This window comes from Lethenteron reissneri, chromosome 25 (genome assembly GCF_015708825.2).
Source record: "Lethenteron reissneri isolate LAM-NWPU_2019-01 chromosome 25, ASM1570882v1, whole genome shotgun sequence".
NCBI classification, from domain to species: Eukaryota; Metazoa; Chordata; class Hyperoartia; order Petromyzontiformes; family Petromyzontidae; genus Lethenteron; species Lethenteron reissneri.
Window position 1 is genome coordinate 2,886,192 of NC_083803.1, and position 24,733 is coordinate 2,910,924.

General features: G+C 48.0%; 2 protein-coding genes across 3 annotated transcripts; both read right to left on the reverse strand.

Annotated features, from left to right (window-relative positions):
- Positions 1-1,410: 1,410 nt before the first annotated feature.
- LOC133347020 (HHIP-like protein 2) lies at positions 1,411-11,713 on the reverse strand. Its single transcript, XM_061558904.1, has 9 exons — positions 11,177-11,713; positions 6,529-7,181; positions 5,899-6,042; positions 4,942-5,270; positions 4,624-4,750; positions 4,259-4,404; positions 3,487-3,568; positions 3,282-3,364; positions 1,411-3,175 (listed from the first exon to the last, which is right to left on the reverse strand). The coding sequence occupies exons 1-9, from the start codon at positions 11,465-11,467 to the stop codon at positions 2,760-2,762; spliced, it is 2,271 nt and encodes a 756-aa protein (XP_061414888.1). The 5' UTR covers positions 11,468-11,713; the 3' UTR covers positions 1,411-2,759.
- Positions 11,714-13,199: 1,486 nt separating this feature from the next.
- Positions 13,200-21,269, reverse strand: TAF1A (TATA-box binding protein associated factor, RNA polymerase I subunit A). 2 transcript variants are annotated; one of them, XM_061558907.1, is made up of 11 exons: positions 21,063-21,269; positions 20,426-20,587; positions 19,392-19,549; positions 18,925-19,038; positions 17,690-17,891; positions 17,302-17,435; positions 17,028-17,186; positions 16,477-16,543; positions 16,249-16,369; positions 15,286-15,440; positions 13,200-14,041 (listed from the first exon to the last, which is right to left on the reverse strand). In XM_061558907.1, the coding sequence occupies exons 2-11, from the start codon at positions 20,577-20,579 to the stop codon at positions 13,971-13,973; spliced, it is 1,335 nt and encodes a 444-aa protein (XP_061414891.1). In that variant the 5' UTR covers positions 20,580-20,587; positions 21,063-21,269; the 3' UTR covers positions 13,200-13,970. The 2 variants fall into 2 exon arrangements, with proteins under 2 accessions (XP_061414891.1, XP_061414890.1); XM_061558906.1 differs by having other exon boundaries at positions 21,057-21,269.
- Between the last annotated feature and the right edge of the window lie 3,464 nt (positions 21,270-24,733).

Consider the following 24,733-nt stretch of genomic DNA (forward strand, 5'->3'; position numbering starts at 1 on the left):
ACCACGCCGTCCCCGTCCAACACAGTCCTGCAATGCCACAATTTCATCTCGCTCCCGCACGAGCTGACCTCACGGCTCCATCTCCACACTTCTCGTCCTGTTGGCCACGTTTTCTCCTTTGACTGCCAGCGAATTGCCAAAATCGCGTGTGGTTTTATTTGTGTACGTTGAACAGGAGGGCCGGCGGCGGTACCGGGGGTAGTGGAATGGGCCCTGCACCCCACCAATTGTCCCTTTAGCAACCCAAGAAGTACACTCTCCTTCGTGGGTTCCCACTGACGGTGGTCTCCCAATACCACAGGGGTGACTGGGCACCCCCCCCCCCCCATCCGAGAGGAGCCGGAGCACGGCCTAAGCAAGTCAAGTCCACGTGAGCTGCTCGTACCCAGACATATCGTGCAACAGTTGTGAGGGTATACGAGGGGAGCGGACGTGCAGTGGCTAACGCTCTACGCTACGATCCCAGCGACCCGAGTTCGATTTGTGCTCACGGCCGATATCTGAACCGGTTCTGGGCCTCCCCTATGTCTACTCAGCCTTAAATGAGTACCTAGTAGTGCGGTGTGCAAACATCAGCACTGGGGATGCAAATGCGGCCGGGCGTGGTACTGCCGACGTCGTATTTATGCTCGATAGCGACATGTGCCCCAAACGTCTCTTCAGGCTTTTAGCCCCCCCCAATACGTTCCATTCATTGGCTACCACATTCAGATAAGCCCCTCCCCCCCTCCTCCCCTCTTAACTTGTATTTAAGAACCTGTATCTTGGAATCTTTCCCTCACTTGATACAGTAAATCTAGATGTGACGGTCCCACCTGATGACGGAGACTTGTGTTGCCTCCGAAACGTCGTGATTTATTATTTTATTTTTATTATTACTTTTATTAATTTTAATTTAATTTTTTACCTACGTGACTTTACCGAAAAAACCTAAGAGTATGTGGGGGATCTTTGCATCATTTGACCATACTTCACCACGCTGCTCAGTGGGTTGCCAGGAGCACATTTCGTGTCACCTCTAGCCGAGTACCTGACCGACGTGGGTGCCCAGAACCTGTTCAGATACTCAGGTCCTCAGCGGCTCTCAAACAACATCTTCAACGGAGGGCCCCCGTTGGGAGAGAGAAAATCAAGTCATTGCGCGTGAACTCATGACTGAACATACGATATGCACGATTAGATGCATTAATGCGAGCGTAAGAATTAATATTACAGAATCAACACAACGCTATATCGCTGCTGCCACTTTCACTGCTAAGAAATTCACAATAACATTCCTCGGGTTTTACATCTGATACTTGTATTGATTGCACGCACACACCGACATGTCTTGCATTCTTTACAGCCCTTTGTCAATCCTTTGCTGGATGAAGGCCTGTCCGCACCGTATTAGCCATGGGATTTGTTTGACCATACTTCACCACAATGGTCAATCGGGTGGAGGGTGAATGCGAGGAGGGGTTCAGATATCACTTCACGACTGACGTTAGCTGTGCCTGGGATCAAACTCAGGTCACTGGGTTCAGAGCACAGCGCGCTAAAAAGATTGAGTTTATTTGGCACAAAATTTAAAAAAATTGTATTCAGGAGAAAACGAATTCGCAGAACGTGTGCGTTTACAGGTGACCTCAAGGCAATCAAGGTGAAGGAAACTTCATCCCAACCCTCAGGAATAAAATAATGAAAACACAAGGGCTGCTGATTTATTACCCAGAAGACTGCTTGCGCCCGTTTGTTTGTTATTCATAGGAAATCCTTAAAACTCCAAAATACTGCCGTGGCATTTTGGCACGCGTTATACCGACCCTACCTACACACACTTGCAAACAAACACCGGCTTGAGAAATGCAGCAGAACAAATGGCGTCCGTGGCTGCCACGGCAAAATCGAGGGCTTAGCAGACTTCACATGTTTCTCTTTACGTGGGGAAAAGTTACCCGTACATATTTCAGGGGAAATGCAACACTGAGCACCAAAAATAAATGCGACACAATCCATATGCAACGGTAATTTTTTTTTGTATTTAAAACAAAATAAACTTAACAGACCGTGACCCAATCAATGAGTTTTGCTGTAAATACACAGGTGGTGAAACCCAAAAGGCGATTGGTTTTTTTCACACTTTGGTCTTTAGATTTTCAGTTATGGGGGTATTAAAATAAATTAAAACAATAACTAACACTATACACTTGTCCTGATTTTAGTCATTAGTTTACAAATTCAAGTTTAGTTCATGCTTCGTAAAAATTCGAACGATGAAAATACAGGAGGATGAACACTGTAAAAAAGCAATCGCACAATGCCGCCACACCAACTCGATGGATTCTTCTGCAGGCCCCAGCACCACTGCATCGTGTGTTTTTAAAAAGGGCCCTTGACAATGCAAGCTGCTTCTTAACCTTAGTCAATTATGCCGTCAGAGAATGCGTTGGCAACTCACAGTACAGCTTCTCTTTCCAAGACTGGCCAGGCAGGTGTAAACGTGCTGTGCTCCACGATCTAACATTATTATGCCCACACCAAGCGCTTGATTTCTCATGGAATATATTTAGACGCCCCCCCCCCCCAAACCCCCTGGAGACTGCCCACCCGAAGACAGTGAGTGGCGTGGGGGTGGCTGAGAGGAGGGCGGAGGCGAAATATTTTCCAGAGCCCAGCCCAGGACAGCTCCAGCGCTGAAATGAAACCCCGCTCACGCCAAAGGCGAGTGACTTGTCCGTGGATGTCGGTGCCGGACAGCACTTGAGACTTGCACCTTATCATCTCCTCTCTGGGCTACTTTCGCTCATCTGTATGTTCGTCCGCGGCGCGTGTGGCCTCCGCACGTTCGGCGCGGGCCTTCGGCGCGTGCCTGGCCGCAACGGCCTCAACGGCCTGCTGACCAAGGGACGTTTGCGGCCGGCCTGCCCTGGCTTGCCCGTCCGCCTCTGGCTCTTCTGCTGCCCTTGGCGGGAAATCGCGCCTGCGGTCGGGGGCCTCAGAGTGGGCTGACCGGCTGGACGCCGCGAAGGATGCAGCGCACCCGGTGCTGCCAGCCTTGAGTTGGTGGTGGTGGTGAACGTTTTGCCTTTTGACCCAGATGGCCGTGTAGGCTTGGGCCTCCGAGTGGGCGCAAGTTGGGGAGGTTTTGTTGGAGGAGGTGGAGGGGTGGTGGTTGTTTTTGATATGATCAGCCCTAAAACAAAACATCACAGCCCAGGCTTGTGAAAATTGTTCAAGACATTCCATTTTTATGAGTGCAAAACCCCAGTGTAGTGTAAGAACATCTAAATAGTACCTACTTTGTTTGGGTTTGAAATCTACAAGCCTTCCTTTCACCTGAACAGGGGCCACCGTCACCTCGCACTTCTTTGGGGGAGCTCTCCTAGAAATGGAATAAAAAAAAAAGAACCCACCTCAGACACGGTTGTCCTTTTTCCAACAACAACAACAACGCGTTAAAATGTGGAGCTGCGAGTGGAGGCGATGGGTATGCGGGGGAGGCACCTGGACGGGTCTACGATGCGGTAGATGGTGGACGTGGGAGACCGAGTACTCGCCAGACCCGATGACAAGAAGTACAGCTCTCCTGGAGGCAGAACACAGCCCCGTAACTCAACGTGCGGTGTAGGAGTCGCGGCGCAGCGTTGTTTTCTCATCGTGGTATTCATAGCACTTGTTTCAAGGACAAACGTTGGCATATGAGAAATCGGGAAGTGCTCTACAGAGTGCTACCGATTTTATCAGCCCTCAAAATCAGGACTGATCAAGTCAACCCACGACCAGATTAGACATTTGCAACCAGCTGATGTGCAAGTCAAGCGCTCTTACCGCAGAGACACCCTCCTGGATTTTTGACGCAATATAAACATGCGCAGTGCTTTGCCAATACTGTACACTGCTGGCAAGAGCCTCCCGATGCCATGTGGTAACGTGGGGGGTTTTTGGCCAAACTTCAACACACTGGTCAGTTGAAGATTCAAGGCAAGGCGCAGAGATGTTAAGGTATAGTTAAGGACAACAATGCATTTTGCCATACTTGCCCTGTGGACACAAGGTAGCCCCGTAGCTGCCTACAACACCAGTTTTATTCAAGGGGTTCACCCAACCAAGCACTAGCCAGGCTCAAGCCTGCTTAGCTGCCGAGATCTGACAAGATCAGGTGAATTCCGGATCATGTGGCCGCGGGCACAAATAGGTGAAAAACAAATCAACGCGGCACATTGGCTGGGTGAAGCCTGAATGTGGGAGAGCGTTGGCGGCAGTGTGGGAGACGTGCCTGCCTCGTCCTCGGCAAAGGAAATGATGTACTGGTAGTAGTTGTTGATGACGCCAGGGAACACGCAGGTCTGACCCTGGCCCATGCACACATCCTTCTTATCCCAGCGTCCGAGCCGAGGGTCCTCCTTCAGCGCCATCAGCCGCCTGCCAACAACGGCAAAACAAAAGTAAAAAGCAGTCCGAGAGAAACATCATATGTTGTTGAATTTGGTTGTGAGGTGAAGACAATTCTGAACCATTTCGGATCTGAAGCATTCCATTAAAAGAATGCAGTGCCGTCTAGATAGAAATGTACCTTGAGAAAATGGTGTTTTGTGTAAGAACGTCTGCTCTGGTGCTATTGATTTTGGGGTGAGGACACACCCACTCATGAAGTCTCCAAAGATGTAGAGTCCATTTAGGTTTGGGGAGTGGCACCCCCTGTAGATGTAGCCACCCGTAACAGACTTCCCCAAGCTGTGGTTATATGCATATATTGGAAGGATGTCATCTGTACATATACAAAACAAAAACAAGGCATTACAAACAGAATGCTTCATGACTGAACGTGTGTTTATACTATGACTGCGTACAATTGCCCAAGAGCAGCACACAGTAGCTCAGGGCACAACATCGGACCCCCGAATATTGAAACGGATGACGGCGGACGCTCTCCCAACGAATCACCAAAAACAAACGTGCCGAGTGTGTGGTTGTGGCAGAGCTGGCGGTCGTAGCACTCGAAGCCCTCCTTGGCTCTCCAGCCATAATTGCCTCCCTTCACGATGATGTCCACCTCCTCGAACTTGTTCTGCCCGACGTCGCCGCAGAAGAGACGTCCTCGCCCCGCGCCCGTCAGCCGGTCGCCCCGGTCGAAGGAGCAGCGCCACATGTTGCGCACGCCGTAGGCGAACACCTCGGGCCGCGCGCCCCGCTCGCGTACGAAGGGGTTGTCGCTTGGCACGCGGTACGGCCGCCCCACGTCCGTGCCGTCCACGTCGATGCGCAAGACCTTGCCGAGCAACGCGGACCTAGCGGGAGGGGGGAGGCGGCGGTGGTGGTGGTGATCAAGATGTGGAGACAGTAAAGAGCGTGATGAGCCTTGTGCTTTCAGAGACAAAGCAACGACGTCATGCGTCTCCACGTGACACCAGACTGTAAACTTGGCCTCGAAGAAGAAATGTGTGTGTCTCAAGCCAATGGGAGGGAAAGTGTAAACGAATGGCCTTAAACACTGGTGGGAACTGAGGATATTTTACAATATAAACAAGCAAGTGGCTACATTGAAGATATGTTCCTATTTGAGGCCTGTAAAAATAACCGTTGCAATGTTGGGTATGTTAGGTATTACACAAACACCAGGTGCTGCAATCAGGTGTAACCAGGGCTTAATTTGTCACCGAATGTAGTCGGCGTCGCTGCGAGCCTGGAGTAGGCGTGTTGTTAGTAGCCACAACCATAGCCGTGAGGCAGACTCGATGCGGTGTGTTGGCCGCAAGAATATTTTCTGAGTCGCCGACCAGCACAGAGCCAGCTGCAATGAATCTCTGGTTGAAACCACAATAGGGTTAAGGCTGTGTCAGCAACTTCACTGCACCGATAAACGCACGAGGGGCGATGGGTGCGGGGTGACGGGGTGGGGGGTGTGGGATAACGGACTTGTTCTGCGCGTTTCCGAAGAGCCCGAATGGGTCCCCGGCACGGCCACCATCGCCGGTGAAAATGTAGAGGAAGCCGTCTTCTCCGAAGAGCAACTGCCCTCCGTTGTGATTGGCTGCTGGCTCCTCTATCTCTAAAATGTACCTGTACAGACAGAGGGCTTTTAACATCGTGTTTTCATTTGCGTATGTCAAAAAAGTTTAACAAAACTGCACTCAATTAATTTTATCGTTAAGCGAACTCTACCCAGTGGTAAAATGTACTTTGGCGATGGCTTATAAATTGTATGTTTAAAGATATGCATATCGTTAGAAACTTTTCTAACAAGATGACTAATATAAATGTATGAAACCCATCATGTAAATGTGTACATCTTTCAGACAACTGAATATACATTGCTATTAAAAACATCATTACATCAGTGTCCTTTGCTGGAAATATAAACGCTATGTTCTTGGCACGCACGAGCATGACAAATAAGAGACCCATTATCCTAAAACAGCGGAACGTCCAAAATAAACATATTGAACGAAAAACAACCACTTACTGTGAACCACAGACTTTCCTTGTGCAGCCAATGACAGCCAAAACTATGATAAATACCCAACACGTACCATGCGATCTGCTTACCTCTCGGTTTTGGGATCGACATAGTTCATGTTGTCTGGCGACACGCGGAACTCGCTGATGCGTATCAGCTCTCTCTTGCGATCCTTGGAGAGCACCGAGTAGTACGTGTACATCTTGCCGTTCTTACGATAGTTGGGGTGGAAGGCCAGGCAAAGGAACCCGCGCTCATCCCCGATCCAGGGCGAGGTGAGGACCTCCTTGCTGACGTTGAGGAAGGGTCGCTCGGCCCGCGAGCCGTTGGGCAGCAGCATCCACACGAGGCCCAGCTGCTCGGCCACGAAGCGTCGGTGCGTGCCGTCGCCGGCGTGCACCATGGCCACGGGGTTGCGCAACCCGTTGGCCACCTCCTCGAGGCACAGCTGCATGCAGCCGTCTTCTCCCGCCTGCACGACGCCCAGCTCCGCGTTGAGGTCGGGGCTCTCCAGCACGGCGGGGTAGCAGTACTCCTTGTCTTCCAGCACGAGCCTCTTGCAGAGCCGCTCCCCGTCCGTCTCCAGGCGTCGTACCTCCTTGTCGTCGGTGAGCAGGCTCAGGGTGGAGCCGCACTGGTAGTAGAAGGAGCGGCAGTAGTCGGGGCAGAGGCCCGGCAGGGTTCGCACGGGCGTGGACAGGTCCTCGGCGTCGAAGAGGTGCGCCGCGTATGGCGAGCACTCCTGCCGGGGCCAGGGCGACAATGTGACACCGGCCTGGCTTTCTGCTGTTATAGCTCCCCACCTATGGAAGCCACCTTCTCATCCATGTACGTGACTCGGGCACAGGCGATGTCTTTAAGTCACGAAAGCTCACGTCGGTCAATACCAACGCTTGCGGAGCGCTCGGTGCAATCTGTTCACCCAAACAGTTTTGTCTGGTGGAGTACTTTTTAATTATTATCTTGTTTTGAATCATGTGTTGACATGTTTACGTGTACATCACTTTGTGAGCTTTTGATTAAAGGCACTAAATTAAAATACATTATAATTATTTAGGCGCATTTACAACTCTTATCTGCAGTGCTCAGAGTCTTGGGCCATTTGTATAGCTACAGTGCAAATGGTGACACAATGTGTTATGCTCGAGCAGTTTAGTGCCAAAGGTGATTACTTTTTATGTTTTCCATCAAGACAAAATGACATAAAGAGTGGTTATCGATTGGGTTTTAGGAAGGTGTATATATCTTGAAGCCATTCAGTCGGGCATTGCTTGACAAGTACTACACGTGTCGGTTTCACATCCGGGCTCGGTTTTTGATGTCCGACGCTCCACTTAAGTATTCCCCGAAATCTGCTTTCCACAAAAGTTATGGCTGAGGCTAACCCCATCTTGATCTCCACTTCACTGCCCCACGGCACATCTGTCATCAATCCAACACGAGTGCTCACGTTTCGTTTGAAGAAAGGTTTAAGACATTTCTTGGGCATATGGTTAACATGGTGTTCATTATCCGACCCAGAAGCCAGCACTCATTCTTAAAGCCCTTTCACAAAACACAAAGCTCGATATACTCCAAGGGCCAATTTGCAAAAGTATCATATTTAGCTCGCTTTATCACGCTTCCTTTATATGCATCACATCAATGCTCCATCCTGCGGTGCCACGAATACAAGTCGCTGCTGTGCATGAGGTCAACTCTCCACGTCATTTCTCGTTTCCTGGGGAATGTTCCCTCCTCCGACTTCCATTCCATAACCGGTCTCGTTCTTCATCTCTTACCAGGGGGCCGTGGCGTGCCCAAGCCAACTTACTTTTCACGTTGTTCTATTTGATTTGTCAATGTCCAATTTTCTGACTCGGGGAACAAGCACTGATTAAAATATTTATTTTGTGCACCTTGGAATGTTGCATCTCACTATTAAAAAAACCATTCTCCAACAGCAGGCCACCACACACTCGCCTGTTTCTTTAATTATTTTCATCCCTGTCCTTAAATGGCCTCGAAACACAACAGAAATCTTCGAATGTTTTTAAAACTTGTAAGGGGGAAATAAGTAAAGAACTGAACAGCAGAGCTTGCAAAGTTGGCTGGGCTCAAGCTAAATGACCCGGGCAAACAACATGCACAACAATAAGATACAGTATTACATAAAAAAAAATTTAAGTTACACATCTCACAGAACAGTGGAAAAAATCTGGTGCCTTGGGACTCCAAAATGCCCTGAGTGCCCTCGTCAATGGATGCACATCTGTGTGGCGAGCAAGTGTGAGGCAGGGCACTTATAACAAAGGGCTTTGCAGTACTGTACAACACTTACAACAGACACCTCCCCGGAGTCTGGCACCTCTCCTTGGATCGTCCGTCCTCGGAATGCAAACCAAATGGCAATGTGGCACTTCGTTTTTCATTTCCGGCTGCAAAGTGAACCTAGGCCAGTTAATGACGGGCGCCAATTGTTGCATAAAACGGTTTACACAAGGAGCCAACTCTTCGCGTGCTGCTTGGAAGAGTGGTAAGAAGGGAACTCGCCTGGAGTCTTCCCGCCGGTCTGTGCAGAGACTGACTAATTTACGAGCGGGTACAGAGAGTGCTGCTGTATTCCATATCCCCCGTGGCCTCTGCGCGAATTTAAAAAGATTTAATGGACCCTGGGTGGGTTCAGTTGAGGGCCAACGATTTGCCCCGCCATCCACGATTGCATTGGACTCGAATGGCCAGCAGGTGTCGTATTCAGTTCAACGCGTCGGTTTTCGCGACCAATATCGTCCATATTCTTTGGGTCTTTCGGTAAAAGTCACGTAGATAGGTACGTATTAATAAAAAAATAATGAATATAAAATCAACACAAAAACTAGGACGTTTCGATCACGAGCGATGACGTCATCGCTCGTGATCGAAATGTGAACCTTTCTGCGTGACTTTACCGAAAGACCCAAAGAATATGAAAGCCTGCAGTCACGAAAGCTTTCAGTCAATATCATCCATAAAATACAGGGTTTTTTTATTTGGGGGGTGGGGGGTGGTTTAGATCGCGAAATACGTAAATACGCGCTATAACATGACAAAAAACCTGTATTATTGAGGTCGCATATTACTCACGACAGACCTTGCCGGCTTATTTTCATTCCTTGTTTGTAAACTGTACTCGGCATCTGAAGTTCGCACGGAGAATTCACACAGCACCCACTGCTCCAGTGTAAACACTTTGCTCACGTCCGCTACCTCAATGGGGCTTGCCCTGAACACGCTTTTGGCACACCATGCACTGGTTGTAGGTGAAGTCACTTTCGCTTTAAACATGTGCTGCACATGTTCCTATCGAGGAAGGTTTCGCACACGCCAGACCTCGCGAATCACCCGCCACGCAACGTCTTATTCCGCGTTTACTCCCCCACTCAAATACGAGTCCGTTCACGCTGCACGCACCTGATGATTGTTAAACACGTCTCGCGCGAAGCAAATAACGCTGTCTGCGTTCATTGGGTCTATTCAAATCAAAATTGAGATATTTGTGTGCGTGCGTACCCGTTCCACGTGTCTGTGCGCCATAATTGCTTGTAGCGTCACGTGTTTAACAATCATCGGGCGCGTGAAGCGTGGACCGACTTGTACTTGAATGGGGAGTAAACGCGGAACAAGACGTCGCGTGGCGAGTCGCGAGAATTGGCGTTTGGGGAAACGCCCTTGCTCGAAAGTCTGGATATCTGATGAACAAGAAGATCCAAGGAGTGGTCTCCCATGCACTTTGACAAGTTGTCAGCACATCTTATTAATGCAAATGCTCCTGGTCTCTCCGAATGTGGAGACGAAACCCGATGCTCAATGAATGGGCAGTCACGACCTCAAGTCGCTGGTATTGCCCACGCACCCTTGAGACCAGGGGTGGGGAACCTTTTTTTCTGCCAAGGGCCATTTGGATATGTATAACATCATTCACGGGCCATACAAAATCATCAACTTAAAAATTAGCCCGTTATCTTTGGTCTAGTTTAGACGAAGACATTAAGCACGGCTGAGCCAGGTTAGTACTTGCGTCAAGAAGATTCGTGTGTGCGGGAGGTTCACATCCCTCCTTACGAGGACCGAACCACCAAATCGTCTTCGTCCCAGGCACGCGCCCCGATGTTTGGCCCTCGCTCCCCCTTTGATCATCTCGCTCTCTCTCTCCTCGCCCTCAATTAGACAATGCTCTTCACTCCGGATGTCGCTAGACATCCAGCCACCTGCTCTTAACTATTAGCCACCTGTTCTATTTCTCATCCAGCCACCTCTGTTCTTAATTATTACAACACGCTGTATGTTAACGTTTCTCTATTCAGTCCCCATACACGCGAATGGTTTGGAATTACTGCCTGGGAACGATTACTGTACCAGCTGTTGTAGACTTTGGCTGCGGGGTGGCCAGGAGATGACAGTGACAGCAACGGAGACTTAAATCCATCCGTGAGGAACTTTTGAGTGTGCGTATCCCTCGTGTGCATGGTGGATTATTCATCTGTCTCTCCCGAAAGAAGCTGCCAAACTCATGAATGAACGTGGCCAAACATCTCAATGCACCAAGACCCGAAAGGCGAATCTTGGGACGTAATTGTTATCATAACTACTCCTGTACCACCAATGCATCCAATCACATTCGTAATGAGCTCAGCTTTTGGTCCCTCCTCCACGTGCATGGCCCAAGCACAAAGAGCAACACAAACACACGGAGGAGCCAGAGGCATCACCTCGTCTCACCTGGCAGAGGAGGTTCTTGATGAAGGAGGCGCACAGGCGGTATCCGCCTCCATCCATGTGCCCCATGACCTCCCAGAATCTGCGGTAGATCTGCAAGTCCCTCTCCGCATCGCAGCAGCCGAAGCTGCCGTACTCTATGCACAGCTGCAGCGGAGATGACGGCTGGAAGGGCGGGCGGTAGTCGAGACACTGAGGGTGTCCGGTGACCCTCGGGCCGAGGCGAACCAGGGCGACCACAACGAGGAGGAGAGGCCAACGGAGCAGACGACGAGAATTCGGAGCAAGGCTCATGATAATTGTCTACTCGGAGCTAACACCACCACCACCACCGCCGCCGCCTTACCTAGCGAGGTCCTTACACTCCCCACGCAGATGTCTGCTCGTGCAGGATGGAGCTGGCAGACAAGGCGGCGTGGTGTGAGAGAGAGGAGAGATGTGTGGTGTGTGTGAGAGAAAGAGAGACGTGGGTTTGAGGAGGTTGCGTGAGTCTCCGTGGATAGCGGCTGGGCGGGCTACCGCCTCCCACGTCACGTCCCCGGGGAAACACGGCTCCTCCACCACCTCCTCCTCCTCCACCACCACCAACACCACCACCACCACCACAGCGCGCTCCTCCTGCCCGTGTGAAATTCCATCCTCCACCCTCCTCCACCGCGACACACTCGTCTGCTATTGGACCATCACTGTCATCGATACAATTATCCCCAATTATCACCACCATCATCGTCGCCGCAATAATAACAGCAATAAATAAAAATGCCTTCGCCATCATTGTCACGAATTGTTATCATCATGATTAGCAGCGGCTCGGTGCGTGGCCGCATTCCTGCGTCGTCTCGTGGCAGCCGAGTGAACGGATCCGACCGGACGTCCCCTCCCAGCACCCACACAGCGTTGCCAGCCGTCTGTGCACGATTACACGCGAACAGCACGGACCTTCTGGATAACCACGGAGCGAGGAGGGACTGCGAGCCATGAAGCATTCAGGCTCGAGTGGTCTTCAACACATGCCACAGCAATCGTGTTCTTTGCGTATGGCACAGCAATAACTGTATGGTCAGGAGCTCAATGACAATGTCGGCATCTGCTAGCACACGACGAGAGGGCTTCACGAGTGAGTGCTTATTCCTCCTCCATTGCAGGGGTTTACTCAATGGCCCATCGTTTGGGTTGTATGGCCGCAGTCGCACTGTGGCCGATCTTTAATTTCAGACTCATTGAGAAAATGTGCGCGTCGGCCTATTGATGTCCTGATGCGGTTTATGAACCCTTTGTGAAATGTCCAAGCCAGAAAGTGCGTTGTTTAAATCTCGAATGAGACGTTTATCCGAGGCAATCACGTTATTTCAGTCCATTTGCCAGCGTTCGTCTGGATCTGGGCGAGATTTTAAGATGGTGATAGCATAAACCCAGAAGGGGGATCAGGACTTGAGTCGGCAGCGAGGTACATGGATGAGGCTTTGTAAAAATATCCAAGTAGATATTTCTACCTACCTGACTTTACCGAATGAACCAGAGAGTATAGATATTGGTGTTAATCCAATGTTGGATTAACGCCTTTCTACGCTTTGTACAGGAATGTTTTTTTTTGCCCAAGAAAGCATTACCAAGTCGAGATACTGTTTCAGTAAAGGTCCTTCATAGGGATTTTTTGAAAAGTCCATCAAATCAGGAAGTGTTTGGCACGTGGGGAGTAACCAGAGTCCCCAGAGAAACCCCACCACACACACGAAACTCCTTCAAAGGTCTGCACAGATATGTTCACAAACCCACTGTCTGTACTGCCATCTCCTAGCTACCTCTCAGCGCAGCTTGTCTGGAAGTTTAACAAATCTGTGTGATCCACAAACCCTTGCACCCCCTCCAAAGCACTGAATCATAGGTGACACCATGCCGGTTAGAGGACATTCAAGGTACCTGGAGAAATGCAGTATGACCTAAACGCCAGAACTTAGGCAAGATCCTATTATCAACATTCATGCGGCACACTACAAATGTACACGAACACGTGGTAGCGAAGCAAAGATTTATTGTACAATGCCTTGATGTACATAAATTACTCATTTGAACAAAATGCTTGCAAATCTATTGAAAAATATTCAGCGCTGGAAATGGGAAATTACTGGAACTCAAATGATTCCCACCAACTCCACTAGATCTGAGGAGGCAGAGCTTCATGACGAACGTGGGTCTCTCTATGCATGTCTGTGGGTGTTTGTGGATCTCTCTGTTAGTCTCGGAGTCTATATGCGAGTCAAATTATTAAAACATATATATGAATCCTTGATTCCTTCCAGAACAGTCGTGTTAAAACTTAACTCCCACCATGGCGTTCCGGAGCATTCCGGCACATTTCCACGGCTGACAATATTACAAATTAAGTTGAAGGTACAATTAATCGCAAACCACTAATGACAACTTAACATTGATTTTTTTTACATTTAATATTTACACAATACAAAAAACTGGCGACAATGAAATGTAAGATGTACTTGTCAATAGATGTCAAACAAAACTTGGAAATTATATATCCCATAAAGGGTTCTACAATGCTACTCATGAACACCAAGGTCTGTTTATTTTCAAATTCTGTTAAAAGTTACTTGTACGGAAATAACAGATAACCCAGATACTGGGATATTGAGATGTCCATAGAAATCTCTGTATAAACATGAGTTCTTAGAATACTGTGTCATCACCATTCACTTGGCAAAATATTGATTTACAACAGTGGAAATGTCGAACAAGCTACATTGGCAAATGGTATACTTGTAAACGAACACAAAAACACACATTAGGTTTTATGCTTCTTGCGGGGTGGAATTTTCTTCTCTAGAGCCCGCACACGGACGCCGTATTTATTTTCTGTAGATGGAGAGAAAGGAATGGATAAATAGTTTGCAAATTCTCAATTTCATTTTCCACGCATTTTTTTTTATTTCTTTCCCCAAAGCGCGCACACAGGTAATGAGTCACACAGCGTGGACTTCCCACTTACTTGTTCCCGCAGACGCATTCACCACATGTGTACCCCAGCAACAAACCACACATGTTTAGCCAGTGAGTCAAATGAAAAGACCACAGAAAAAAAACCCACTAAAGAGACACGGGCAATGAAGGTCATACATGTATCAATTCAGCATCATACAAAAGTGCGGAGGATGTCTTACTGTATTTTAGAAAATAATTGCACGTGCAGATGCAAAAAACTTTCCCATTTTAGCACACTCGTGTACTCGTAAATCAAACAGTTGGAATGTCCACATCAGAGTCCGTGTGCAATGCTTGGCACAGGTACAAACACCTCGACTATATAAACAGAGACAATTTGTTTTTTTTTTTATCTTGGAAGCAAAAAATGACGGCCTCCGTGTATGTATGCATACACTGCTGTATGATGCTATGTATGCAAGTGTAGCACGCAGTCATATATCATGTACAGTATAGATATCCATATGCATGACACGTGTGTATATATGTTGAACTTCTTCCGCAACGTACGTAGCCAACCGTGCTAAACTTGTGCATTCATGTATACATTCAAAACTAAGCTAATAAGTTTCACAATAATCTACACTAGATTCCGTGATAAAAATGTGTTTTTTTCTTAATTTCACGTTGAAAGAAATGGCGATTGATTAAATGTAGTAAAATTACATTTACAACACCAATGTAAAAATGTTGCTCACACAAGTGACTAATTTGCATGACACACACCATGTGTGTTCATGTGTCTGTGTGTATCTTCTTGGTTCTTTCGATAAAGTCACATAGAAGGGAAATAATAAAATAATAAAAATAAAACATAATAAAATAATTCTCACGACATTTTGGCCACAACGCAAGCAGCCGTCCTCAGGTGAAGACCAGGTCTGTCGGGAAGACAGCGTCTGAATGAAACACCCCAGGCTTGGAGCGTATATATTTAAGCTGGGTTGGAGGGAACGGCTGCTTGCGTTGTGGCCGAAACGTCGTGAGAATTATTTTATTATGTTTAATTTTTATTATTTTAATATTTCCCTTCTACATGACTTTACCGAAAGAACCAAGAAGATGAATCCCTGCAGTCACGAAAGCTTACATCGAAATTTATGTCTGTGTGTACTTACTCTTCCCCATCAGCCCATTGGCTATAGTGGCCTTGTTGGATGCAAGGAGAGGATTGTAGTGGAAGTCATCCTTGGCCTGGTCCTCACAGAAGCAGAACCCTGGCCACCAGTCCATCCGGTCTTCCCAGGACTCGAAAAAGCAGACCTCATTCCCACTGTGCGGTAGTCAGACAAGAGACCATGCGCATTACACAGTGGTAGCATGGACCTACTGCATCCCTCACACTTTACATGTAGCAGTCTGTTCATATGTGTTGATGTGTTTTTATTGATCACCCCAAGATATAAACATGCCACAGAAATGCAGTTTGTTAAGTTTTTGGATGACCGTAAAAACATTAGCCAAGTGGCAATTAATACAAATAAGTCTGAAAGCAGGCATATTTTGGGAGTGTAGCAGCGTCATTTAGTTTTACGCATTGCACTACGAACCCGGCAACCTGAGTTTGATTCCAAGCTATGGATAACATCAGTGGAAATTTATAGTTTTGTATGTAGCCAACTTCACCCAGCCGCACTGATCCACACGAAGTTTCTTCAAACTCCCATGGCCAAATGATATGGGGACGCCTTCATCCAGCAGTGGATTTACAACCGCTGTGATGATTAAGTGTATTTCCCTTTATTTTATAAAAAAAGGTCCTACCAAATGTTTCGCAATTGGGGGGGGGGGGCGATAGTTGCTTTGTAGATTCGAATTGCAATTTTTTCTTCAAATTTAGCAAAAGGTGTACAATGATGCCAGCAAACAACGTCCTAACCCTTGCTAATGACGTCCACCGTAAATCAGACGGGTGAATATTTTTTTTACGGTTAATACAGTCGCAACATTCGTAAGGGCGGTCACTATTCGAATTGCGAGCCCCCCTGCAAACGTGCAACTGCAAGAAATGTTGTACCGTGGCATGCACGTGCAAAGGATTTACGGAACGCACTGCGTCTACATGTGACGGCATACTGTACTTTTTAATGCAAGCGCTGATGAGCTCTGCAAGACTCTGCCAAGGTCGCACATCCCTCTGCCAGGGAGAGTAATCCAGGAGGCTCATCAGCACAGAAATGCTCTCCCGCATCGTGTCCGTCCCTAAAGTAAAACATAAAATGTGCGTTACGAACAGGCACGCCCCCCACGTAGTATGTAACGCGCGATGCATTGTGCTCGCTGCAGCTCAGCGGGCTGCAGAAACTCACCACTTTCGTGCAACAATCGGCTGTATTCCAGCATCAGCTCATGAGATGGCACCAATTTATGCAGGACCTGTTGAAATTACACATGCAACAAAGACAATAAACGACATTTATGATGTCATGCGTTTCCCCTGAACACTTTTTTTATCAAGTATAACCAGTGATAGTGAACACCGATTTAACGACTCCATTGTTAGGCATGTAACTGTGCATCGATTTGAGATATAATCCTCCGTTCATGGTACTACATTATGATTGAATCGCGTGATAATTTACTATTTATGTAGATGACACGAAAACCATTTGCTTTGCGAGAGCAGCACATAAAACTGATGCTTGAATTAAACTGTGGAACGGCAGTGGCAAATTTTTACCTGGCCTATGAGTGCGTCTTGAAAGAGGGATGCATAACCCACATTCACCTCACCTTAGCAGTAAATAAAAAATTACGCAACATACTACACGGCAAATGTTCACAGTCATTAAAAAAAAACATTTAAAATGTCGGGTTTTCTTCCATTTGATTTGCAAATAACGGTGGCTTAAGGCAGCACCCTGAGCACGCCCAGCAGCTTCTGTTGAGGAGCGTCGTGTTGCTTGAGGAAGTTGTAGAGCTGGACGTGAGCATTGGGGTTGGGCGGGTACTTGTTGTCATACGCAATGTTCTCCAGAAGTTCGTGGGCTTCGTCCACGTTCCCGTAAAACTCCAACAGCTGTGGAAAGGGTGGTAAGCAAAAAGGAAGACGTGACGGAGGCCGTTGAATACAATAACGAAGTATATTGTGGATATGTTGCTTATTTATGTCACGTAGAACTGTTAATACGTGCCTCCACATATTTCGGGGTGAATATGTCCCACACCCCGGGTTTCTGCAGGATACTGATGAGGTTCAAGGAGGATTTCCGGAAGCTATGGTGCATCTCCTTCACGGCAGCCGAGTTGGTCTGCGTATCGCCCATGTCTGAATCACGACATGACCGTAATCAAAACAAATAGACATGTTTCCTTTGTGCAAAAAAAACTGTAACACGGCAAAACAAACCTTTAGCAGAGAGAGCAATAGCTCGACTAATGCAAAGAAATTAAGAACTCCAAAACCTAATAAAATGAAGCATGGAAATATACACGCCGAAACAAAGACAAAGATCCACCCGTACAACCTTAACAGACTGCTGGGGCAAGTGCTATTAGCGTGCACACCAAATGACACTGTACCATTTCCACTGGAAAGATGGTCCTTTTGCTGCTGCCAGTCATAGTAGTGAAGTAGACCGCAATAGCCTTGGATGAGGTCTACGAGCAGGACGCGGCTTGGCGAGGCAAGGTCCCTGTGCTTCGCAGTGAAGGCGATAAGCTCACGGTGACCCTCCTGCACCCGCCCCTCGCACAGCAGGTTCCAGGCATGCTCTAGACACACCTGGTGTGGTAAAGGGACCAAACAGCAGATCAGCTGAATGCAGACACGTAGGATGGCACGTCCCACTGTACATAGCAGTTTTAGTAAAATCCACATGCGTTGATGTATGGACTTCTTTCGGAGGTGATGAGAATAATGATCACTAAAGTCCCAGGCCGATCACTATGGCAAGCCGAACTTGTTTCAATATGAAGAAAACGTTGACGCACACTGCCAAGACACCATGCAGATATTTATTTTTGCCGTGTATACATGCACTTAGATTATTTTGCTGCTAGAATTTCCACATGATAAGCCGCTTTGTTGAGATATCATTTGTGGTCAAGTTGCATCTGAAAAATAAGCTAATTGCTCAATGGGCATTACCTGGTAAGATAAAAAGTATAGTTTGGTTTAATTGTTTTTACGTGATTTGTTTACCTTTTCTATACTGTGCCCTCCTATCGTGTTTTTGTATCGTTTGTAGTTGTAACGTTCTGACGCGCCGCTACTGGACGTCTGCGAAAAAGAGCTTCACAGCTCATCAGATTCCTCCAGTTGAAATATTCCGATTCTGTTTGAGTTCGTCGAGAGCGAAGTGCGCTGATCGCACCAAAATGCAAAGCGATGCGTGAGAGACTTGATGTACAGCCACAGGCGGGCTTGATGTCTCCACATAACACAGCTGTGCTGCTGGCACAAGAACCTTTCTCACACAACCTCGCTCCGTGGGCAAACTCGCACTTGCCTGGGCACCAAAGTGATACTTTTTTTTTCTAAGCTTACTTGCATCCTGCATGTCCTTCGGACGTGACCGTCCTGCCAGCCAGCCATCCAGCAAGCCAGCCTGACAGCCAGCTAGCCAGCCAGACTGTTTTCTAATACAGAATTTTAAGTGTTCATTATAAACACAACATGATTCATATACTGGCATCTATTCTGCTTTCCGTTGAACTTCGGTAAAGGACCTACTGCATGTAAATAGTGTTTGCGTCGAGTGTCACGTTTCTTTTAAATTTGAATTCATCAATATTGCGAGGTTCTGTTAAACTACCTTCAATTTTAGATCTCTCGAAAATGACTTCATCCTGTTTGCAAAGAGGCTGAACTGCTCCATACTTCTCTGTGGATGGTTCATCATCACTTCAGCTCCAGCCTTCCAATAAATCTAAAAGAAAACATAACATTTACTGACTTAAAGAGGTCATACAGCCAACATTTTATTTTCTGCTTAATGAAATAATTACGGTGTTTAAAATGGTAATGTTAAAGTGTAATATCACATGAACATCAGATGTCCTAAAACTCCACATGAACAAATACAAATATTACAGCATTATGTCCAAATGCACAAGATGACAAGCAGATATGTACAGTGCTAAAAAAAAGTCTGAAAATCAGAATCTGGACCCTCCATAAAAATGTTTAAGGCTCAGCGAGGCCTGGCTGTGTATGGTGGCACTTCCTTTAACAACAGACTCACACGTCCCGCTGGACATCAGCTTTTCACACGTCCCTCACCTCGGGTAGGACATTATTCCCCAACCACTCCAGGCTTCCAAGCGCAGGCAGCAGGAGATGAGCAGCGCGGACCCAGTGGTGGCGCAGCAAGGCCTCGTGCAATTCAATCAGCCATGTGCTCCTCCCAAAAATCCCCGCTGGCTTTGTTAACGTGTGCCCTGTAACGAATGAACACACCCCATCGTCTGCCAAGTGCTCACCAGATCCCCTTATTAGTCTGGAGAAACGTGCAACCATGAGAGATGGTGCCAGTCCTGGGGAGGCTTTCATCCAGCCGTGGATATATCTTGACCGATGGGATGTTTGCTGTTGGAGAGCACAGGTAAGGTGATGTGTAGTGATAGCACTAAATGGCATACTTTGCAAATCAGCTGCTGCATCTCATAACAATGGTGCCCTTTAACTAGGAAAACCTCACCAAGTCCAAGATAACCATATTGAGTACGTGGAAGAATTATGAACGCCCCTCCCATACTCAATGGGTAAATTAATTCGGCCCAATCTCAGCACTGGGGCATCTGAGCGACGAAGAGTACACACGAACATGGGGCCCATTCCTCAATCTTATGGTTAGGCCTCCAGCAGCGTTCGTCATTTTGCAGGCCTGGTGCTAATAATGCGATTCGGTGGCAAGATGTTTACTACCTCGCCAGGTGTACAGGAGGTCGTGGGTTCAATCCCAAACCTGACGCCTGTATATTTGGAGTTTGCATGTTCTCCCCGTGGTCGCGTAGATTTTTCTCCAGGTCCTCCGGTTTTCCCCACATTTAGAAACATGCGTTTAAAGTACAGTACATATTTGGCTGCAATAAATGTCCACGTGCTAAGCCACTTCGTTGAGCTATATCATTTGTGGCCAGGTCGCTTCTGAAAAAAATAGCTATCGTGGGCCTCACCTGGTGAAATAAAACGAAATAGTTACGTGGTTTATTTTAGTACAAATCCACGCCATCCCTCCCATCCCTCCCCAACGAAATGTGGCTGGAGGTGACCCGAGGCTACGCTCGTGTTGTAAGCCCGGTCTGGCAACGTACAGAAGCGATTGCAGGCGATGACCTCATGGCGCGCCCTCTTCAAGCCAGGCGAGCCTAAGAGGTGCTCCTCAGTCTCCTCCTCATCCGTCTCCTCATCCTCCTCCTCCTCATCCTCCTCCTCGCTTGTCGTCTTCACCTGTCGCTGATCCTTCATGGCCGAAACTGCAGTGCCACGCACGGGTCAACAGGGAGAGAGAGAGGAGGCAGCGAATTCGGGGTTGAAAAAGACAAAGCGTTTGCCCAAGGTAGTGATCCAAGCCCGCGCTGTGGTGCTCCTATTCTGGTCTGGACCCGGACACACGTCCACAATCCACACCGAGAGCCATAGCGCGCACATGTTCAGGCCAGCCTCGCCGAGTGGCCTTGTGAGCGAGGTCATTAAGCGACTCTGTAGAGCGGCGTGGCGTCGCGGTGTGTGCTATGTTGAACTTCTTTCGCGCCGTACGTAGCATATCCTGCTAATCGGAGGTGCGGGCGGGGCTAAGGCCAACAAACTAAACACAAAAAGCAGTTTCAGAAAAAATGTTGCTTTCAATCAACATTTGAAAGTGCATAGCTCCGGAACATCCGAATGGAAGAACGTTCCAGACGGCCGCCGAAGCGCATTCGAAAGCGCGCGACGCAGTCGCACCGTGGCCGTAGCGGCTGTCGAGGAGGCGGCTTGCGGGGCTGTTAAGGCTGCCGACGAGCCGGACCGCAGAGGAGTTCGCCTGCAGTAGACTGGGGAAGCTAATCGGGCACGAGCCTGGCAGACCCTGGGGTTAGCGGAGCGCGAGTGGGAGCAGCTTTTGTTGCTCCGCACGCAAAGCCAGGAGCCACTTCCGCGTGCGCGGGCTGCCACGTGTTGGATCGATTCCGAGAATATTTCGGTGGAGCGCTGTGGAATCGATTCCCCATGGATGTTGCGGAGAGGTCGTGGTGGGGGTCGGAGATCGGTTCAACCCCAGTGCCGAATTGTTATTTGAGTAGCAAAAGTAGCTACAAATGCTACGGGCCCCGGACTTTCAAGGGCCCCCGCGCTAAATGCGTTCAAGCTATTAATTCCGGTTCAGTGATGCTGCACTTGCTCTATTGTTATAGTCCAATATTTTTGGTTCTTTCTGTAAAGTCGCGTAGATGGAAAAATAAAATAAAATAAATACTAAAATTAAAAAAATGTTAAATAAAAATAATAAAATGAAAAAAATTTAAGCTAAAAGTACTATAGTATTATACCGCCTTCAACTTTTATCAACGACTGTGTGTTTAATATTAGCGATTTGTCGTATCATTTTGGTAGTAACGCAAATGAAAAAATACAATAACTTTACTATGCAAGTAAAAAAAATAGCTTTTTTATATTTATGTGCTTTTAAATTTAGGGCCCCTTTATAACATATGCGACAGGCCCCGCACTAGCTTTATTCGGCACTGGTTAATAATGAGCGAATTAATAAACTGAGCGGAATGAACGACTTCGTCGACGCGTGAACTTATCAATGCGCGAATGGATGAGTGAATTGGTGAGTGAAATAATAAGGAAATTCGTTAATTGAGAGGTAACTGAGGACATGAAGAGCGAGTTTGCAAATTAATTCGTAAATGGGTGAATTAGTAAACAATTTAAATTGTGAATCAATTGGTGCTGCTGTCCGTCGATTACCGGTCTGCAGTTTACCCCGACGAAACCCAGTTCTGCCGAACAATATCTCCCAGAAGAAGGCCAGGCGTGGCTGATGAGATGTGTAAAATAATACATGTACATGTGGATGGACAGACATGTGAAGGAGGCGTATTGTTCCTTATATTTATTCTGTTGCTTATATTCGCCAAAGCGATGCCTTGCTCATTCCCTTCCTAATCCCTCCCCTCGCCCCTCCAGTTCGTCCCGTCCCTCCCCTGTAGCCCTAACGTGACCCCCGCGTGACCTGTGTTATGGTGACTAATTCCTCGACCCTTTCACGCCCTACCATCTAAATTGCTCCATTTTGTGTTACCACTTTTAAAACTATGTAAAGCGGCTTGAGGAAAGGTGCTAAACAAATATTTATTAAGATAATGCTCACTTGGTAGAAAGTAATGGTTGTCAGAATCTTTATTTAGACTGGAGGAATCCGATGAGCTATGAAGCTTTTTCACAGATCCCCAGTGTTATGGGCTTTGTGTAATCATCAGGAACCCCAATTTATTTGGTGATGCTGCTGGTGCATTGGCAGTGGTGCACAAGCAAAACTAAACAAAACCCATTCTACACACTCGTCAACAACACTGCCTTAAAATATATACAATCGGCAACGTTTCAAGCAATGGCCCTTTTTCAAAGCGTGTGAACTCCAGTGCTCAATTTCAGCCGGAACAGTCCAGAACCCTATTCCGGAAATTATTTAGGCACCAGACACATCCATCTCGCCTTAATTTGTTTACATGATATCTTCATGGATATTTTTTCAAACCTGTTAATATGATTCATGGCAATATAGGGCACAGTAATATATGATGATGATTATTATCATCAGTCGTGCCTTACGGCATCAATGCCTACTCCTAATCCTGATTACCCCCATTGCACATACGATGTCCACTCGCATTGCGTGCGAGTGTCCAGGCACACATTGCAAGTTGCACATTCAGCACGACCAGGATTGACCACGCTCAGGAGCCGGATCGGCCTGGCTGCGTCCATCGTGCGGTCTTTACCCTACATCTGGCCTCAACGCCGTCTCAGCACATCTACCAAAATCCGAATATACGAGACTCGCGCGATGCCAGCTCTGCTGTAATGTGCTGAGAAGTGGGCCCTCCTGCAATCAGACTCAAACAGTCTGCACGCCTTCCTTCCGTATGTGGTGTAAGCATCAGCTCCTTCGCATCGAATGGTTCGACTGTGTTCCCAATGCCAAAGTCTCGTCGAGGACTGGTCTTCTTACTATCGCAACATCGTCCACTCGAGATGTGTCTCATCTGTTTGGCCACATTGCAAGAATGGAGGACGACTCGTCCCGCACGACATGCCTTGCCTCTATCCATCCAGGCGATGAGTGGATCTCAACCATCTCCGGCATGTAAGTTGGCCATGCCAGGGTCTATCATGACACCGGCCTAACATTGCAGGTGGTCTTCTACAACACGGTGAAACATAGACACTCTGGTTGGCACAGTGGGCCTTTGCCACCTATGTGACTCTGATGGTGGCGGGCGCTAACGGGCATGTGTCAGACCTCCCGTGAAGGTACAATACAGGTGAAGTATGGGAATTGACGGCAGGAACTTCTTGACGGGTAACACACTTTTATTAAATCCTTTAGGTATCACAATACAACGTGTGGTCTCTCTTCTTCCTCCGACACACTCCACTAATCTCGTGTAAGCTCTAGGCCTCTGGCTACACCCGATACACTTGACTCGTGTAGACCCTATGCCTCTGGCTACACACAATATACTCGACTCGTGTAAGCCCTATGCCTCTGGCTACACAATACACTCGACTCGTGTAAGCCCTATGCCCTGGCTACACATAGTACATTCGGCTCGTGTAGACCTATGGCTACACCCACTACACTCGCCTCTGGGTTACACAGAGTCCCGGTCCCCTTAGGACAGCGGGGCTAGGTACCGCAGGGCTCTAGGTCTTCATCCCCGTCTTCCTTCTTCGCTGGTTACACACTGCCCTTACGCCTGTGTGCATCCCCTTTTATAGCCCCTGCTCACGAGGGACGGAGCTGATGCGGCGTCGACGTGAGCGTCGTTCCTTAATGACCCAATCACGACGCACTCTCTCTACGATCCGCTTTCCCCAGCGCGTGTTAACATTACTCCACCAATCACACTGCGCTGCCACCTGATCACTCCCTCTCAGCGCGTCACCGCCCACAGCCAATCGGTACCCCGTAACCCACGACCCCGCGCTGACCCCTGATCCTCCACCGTCAGCGCGCGTCGCCACCTACACAGCCAATCATCACGCACTGTGCCTACGATCCTTAATCCCAGCGCGTATCACCTCTACATCACCCCCTCCCACATAGCTTGCAGCCGGCCCGGCTGTTAACCTACAACACAACATAACGCAACGCAGTAATAAAGAACTCCACATCCCAGTGTGCCCCGTAACACAACAACAACAACATAACACAACCTTAAATACGAAGCAATATACAGCCCGACGAACAACACAATAACAGCGAACACCGTAAAACGAACGCGCCAAGTGTCACTGTGACCCACGCAGTGCCGAGGCGCTCCGGCTGCCTCGACTCCGCACGTGGTAGGTCATAAAAAGTAGCGCGACCTAGCGCGAGTCCGTCTGGCCGGTCCGTCATATGGGACGGG

Coding starts and splice junctions, on each gene's coding strand:
- LOC133347020 (XM_061558904.1), bottom strand. CDS start 11,467: ATGAGCCTTGCTCCGAATTCTCGTCGTCTGCTCCGTTGGCCTCTCCTC. Junction 7,182..11,176: donor TCAAGAACCTCCTCTGCCAG/GTGAGACGAGGT, acceptor TGGCCCCGGCAG/GAGTGCTCGCCATACGCGGC. Junction 3,365..3,486: donor CGCATCGTAGACCCGTCCAG/GTGCCTCCCCCG, acceptor TTCCATTTCTAG/GAGAGCTCCCCCAAAGAAGT.
- TAF1A (XM_061558907.1), bottom strand. CDS start 20,579: ATGAAGGATCAGCGACAGGTGAAGACGACAAGCGAGGAGGAGGATGAG. Junction 16,370..16,476: donor CCGATTGTTGCACGAAAGTG/GTGAGTTTCTGC, acceptor GTTTTACTTTAG/GGACGGACACGATGCGGGAG. Junction 14,042..15,285: donor CAATGGGCTGATGGGGAAGA/GTAAGTACACAC, acceptor CTCCATCTACAG/AAAATAAATACGGCGTCCGT.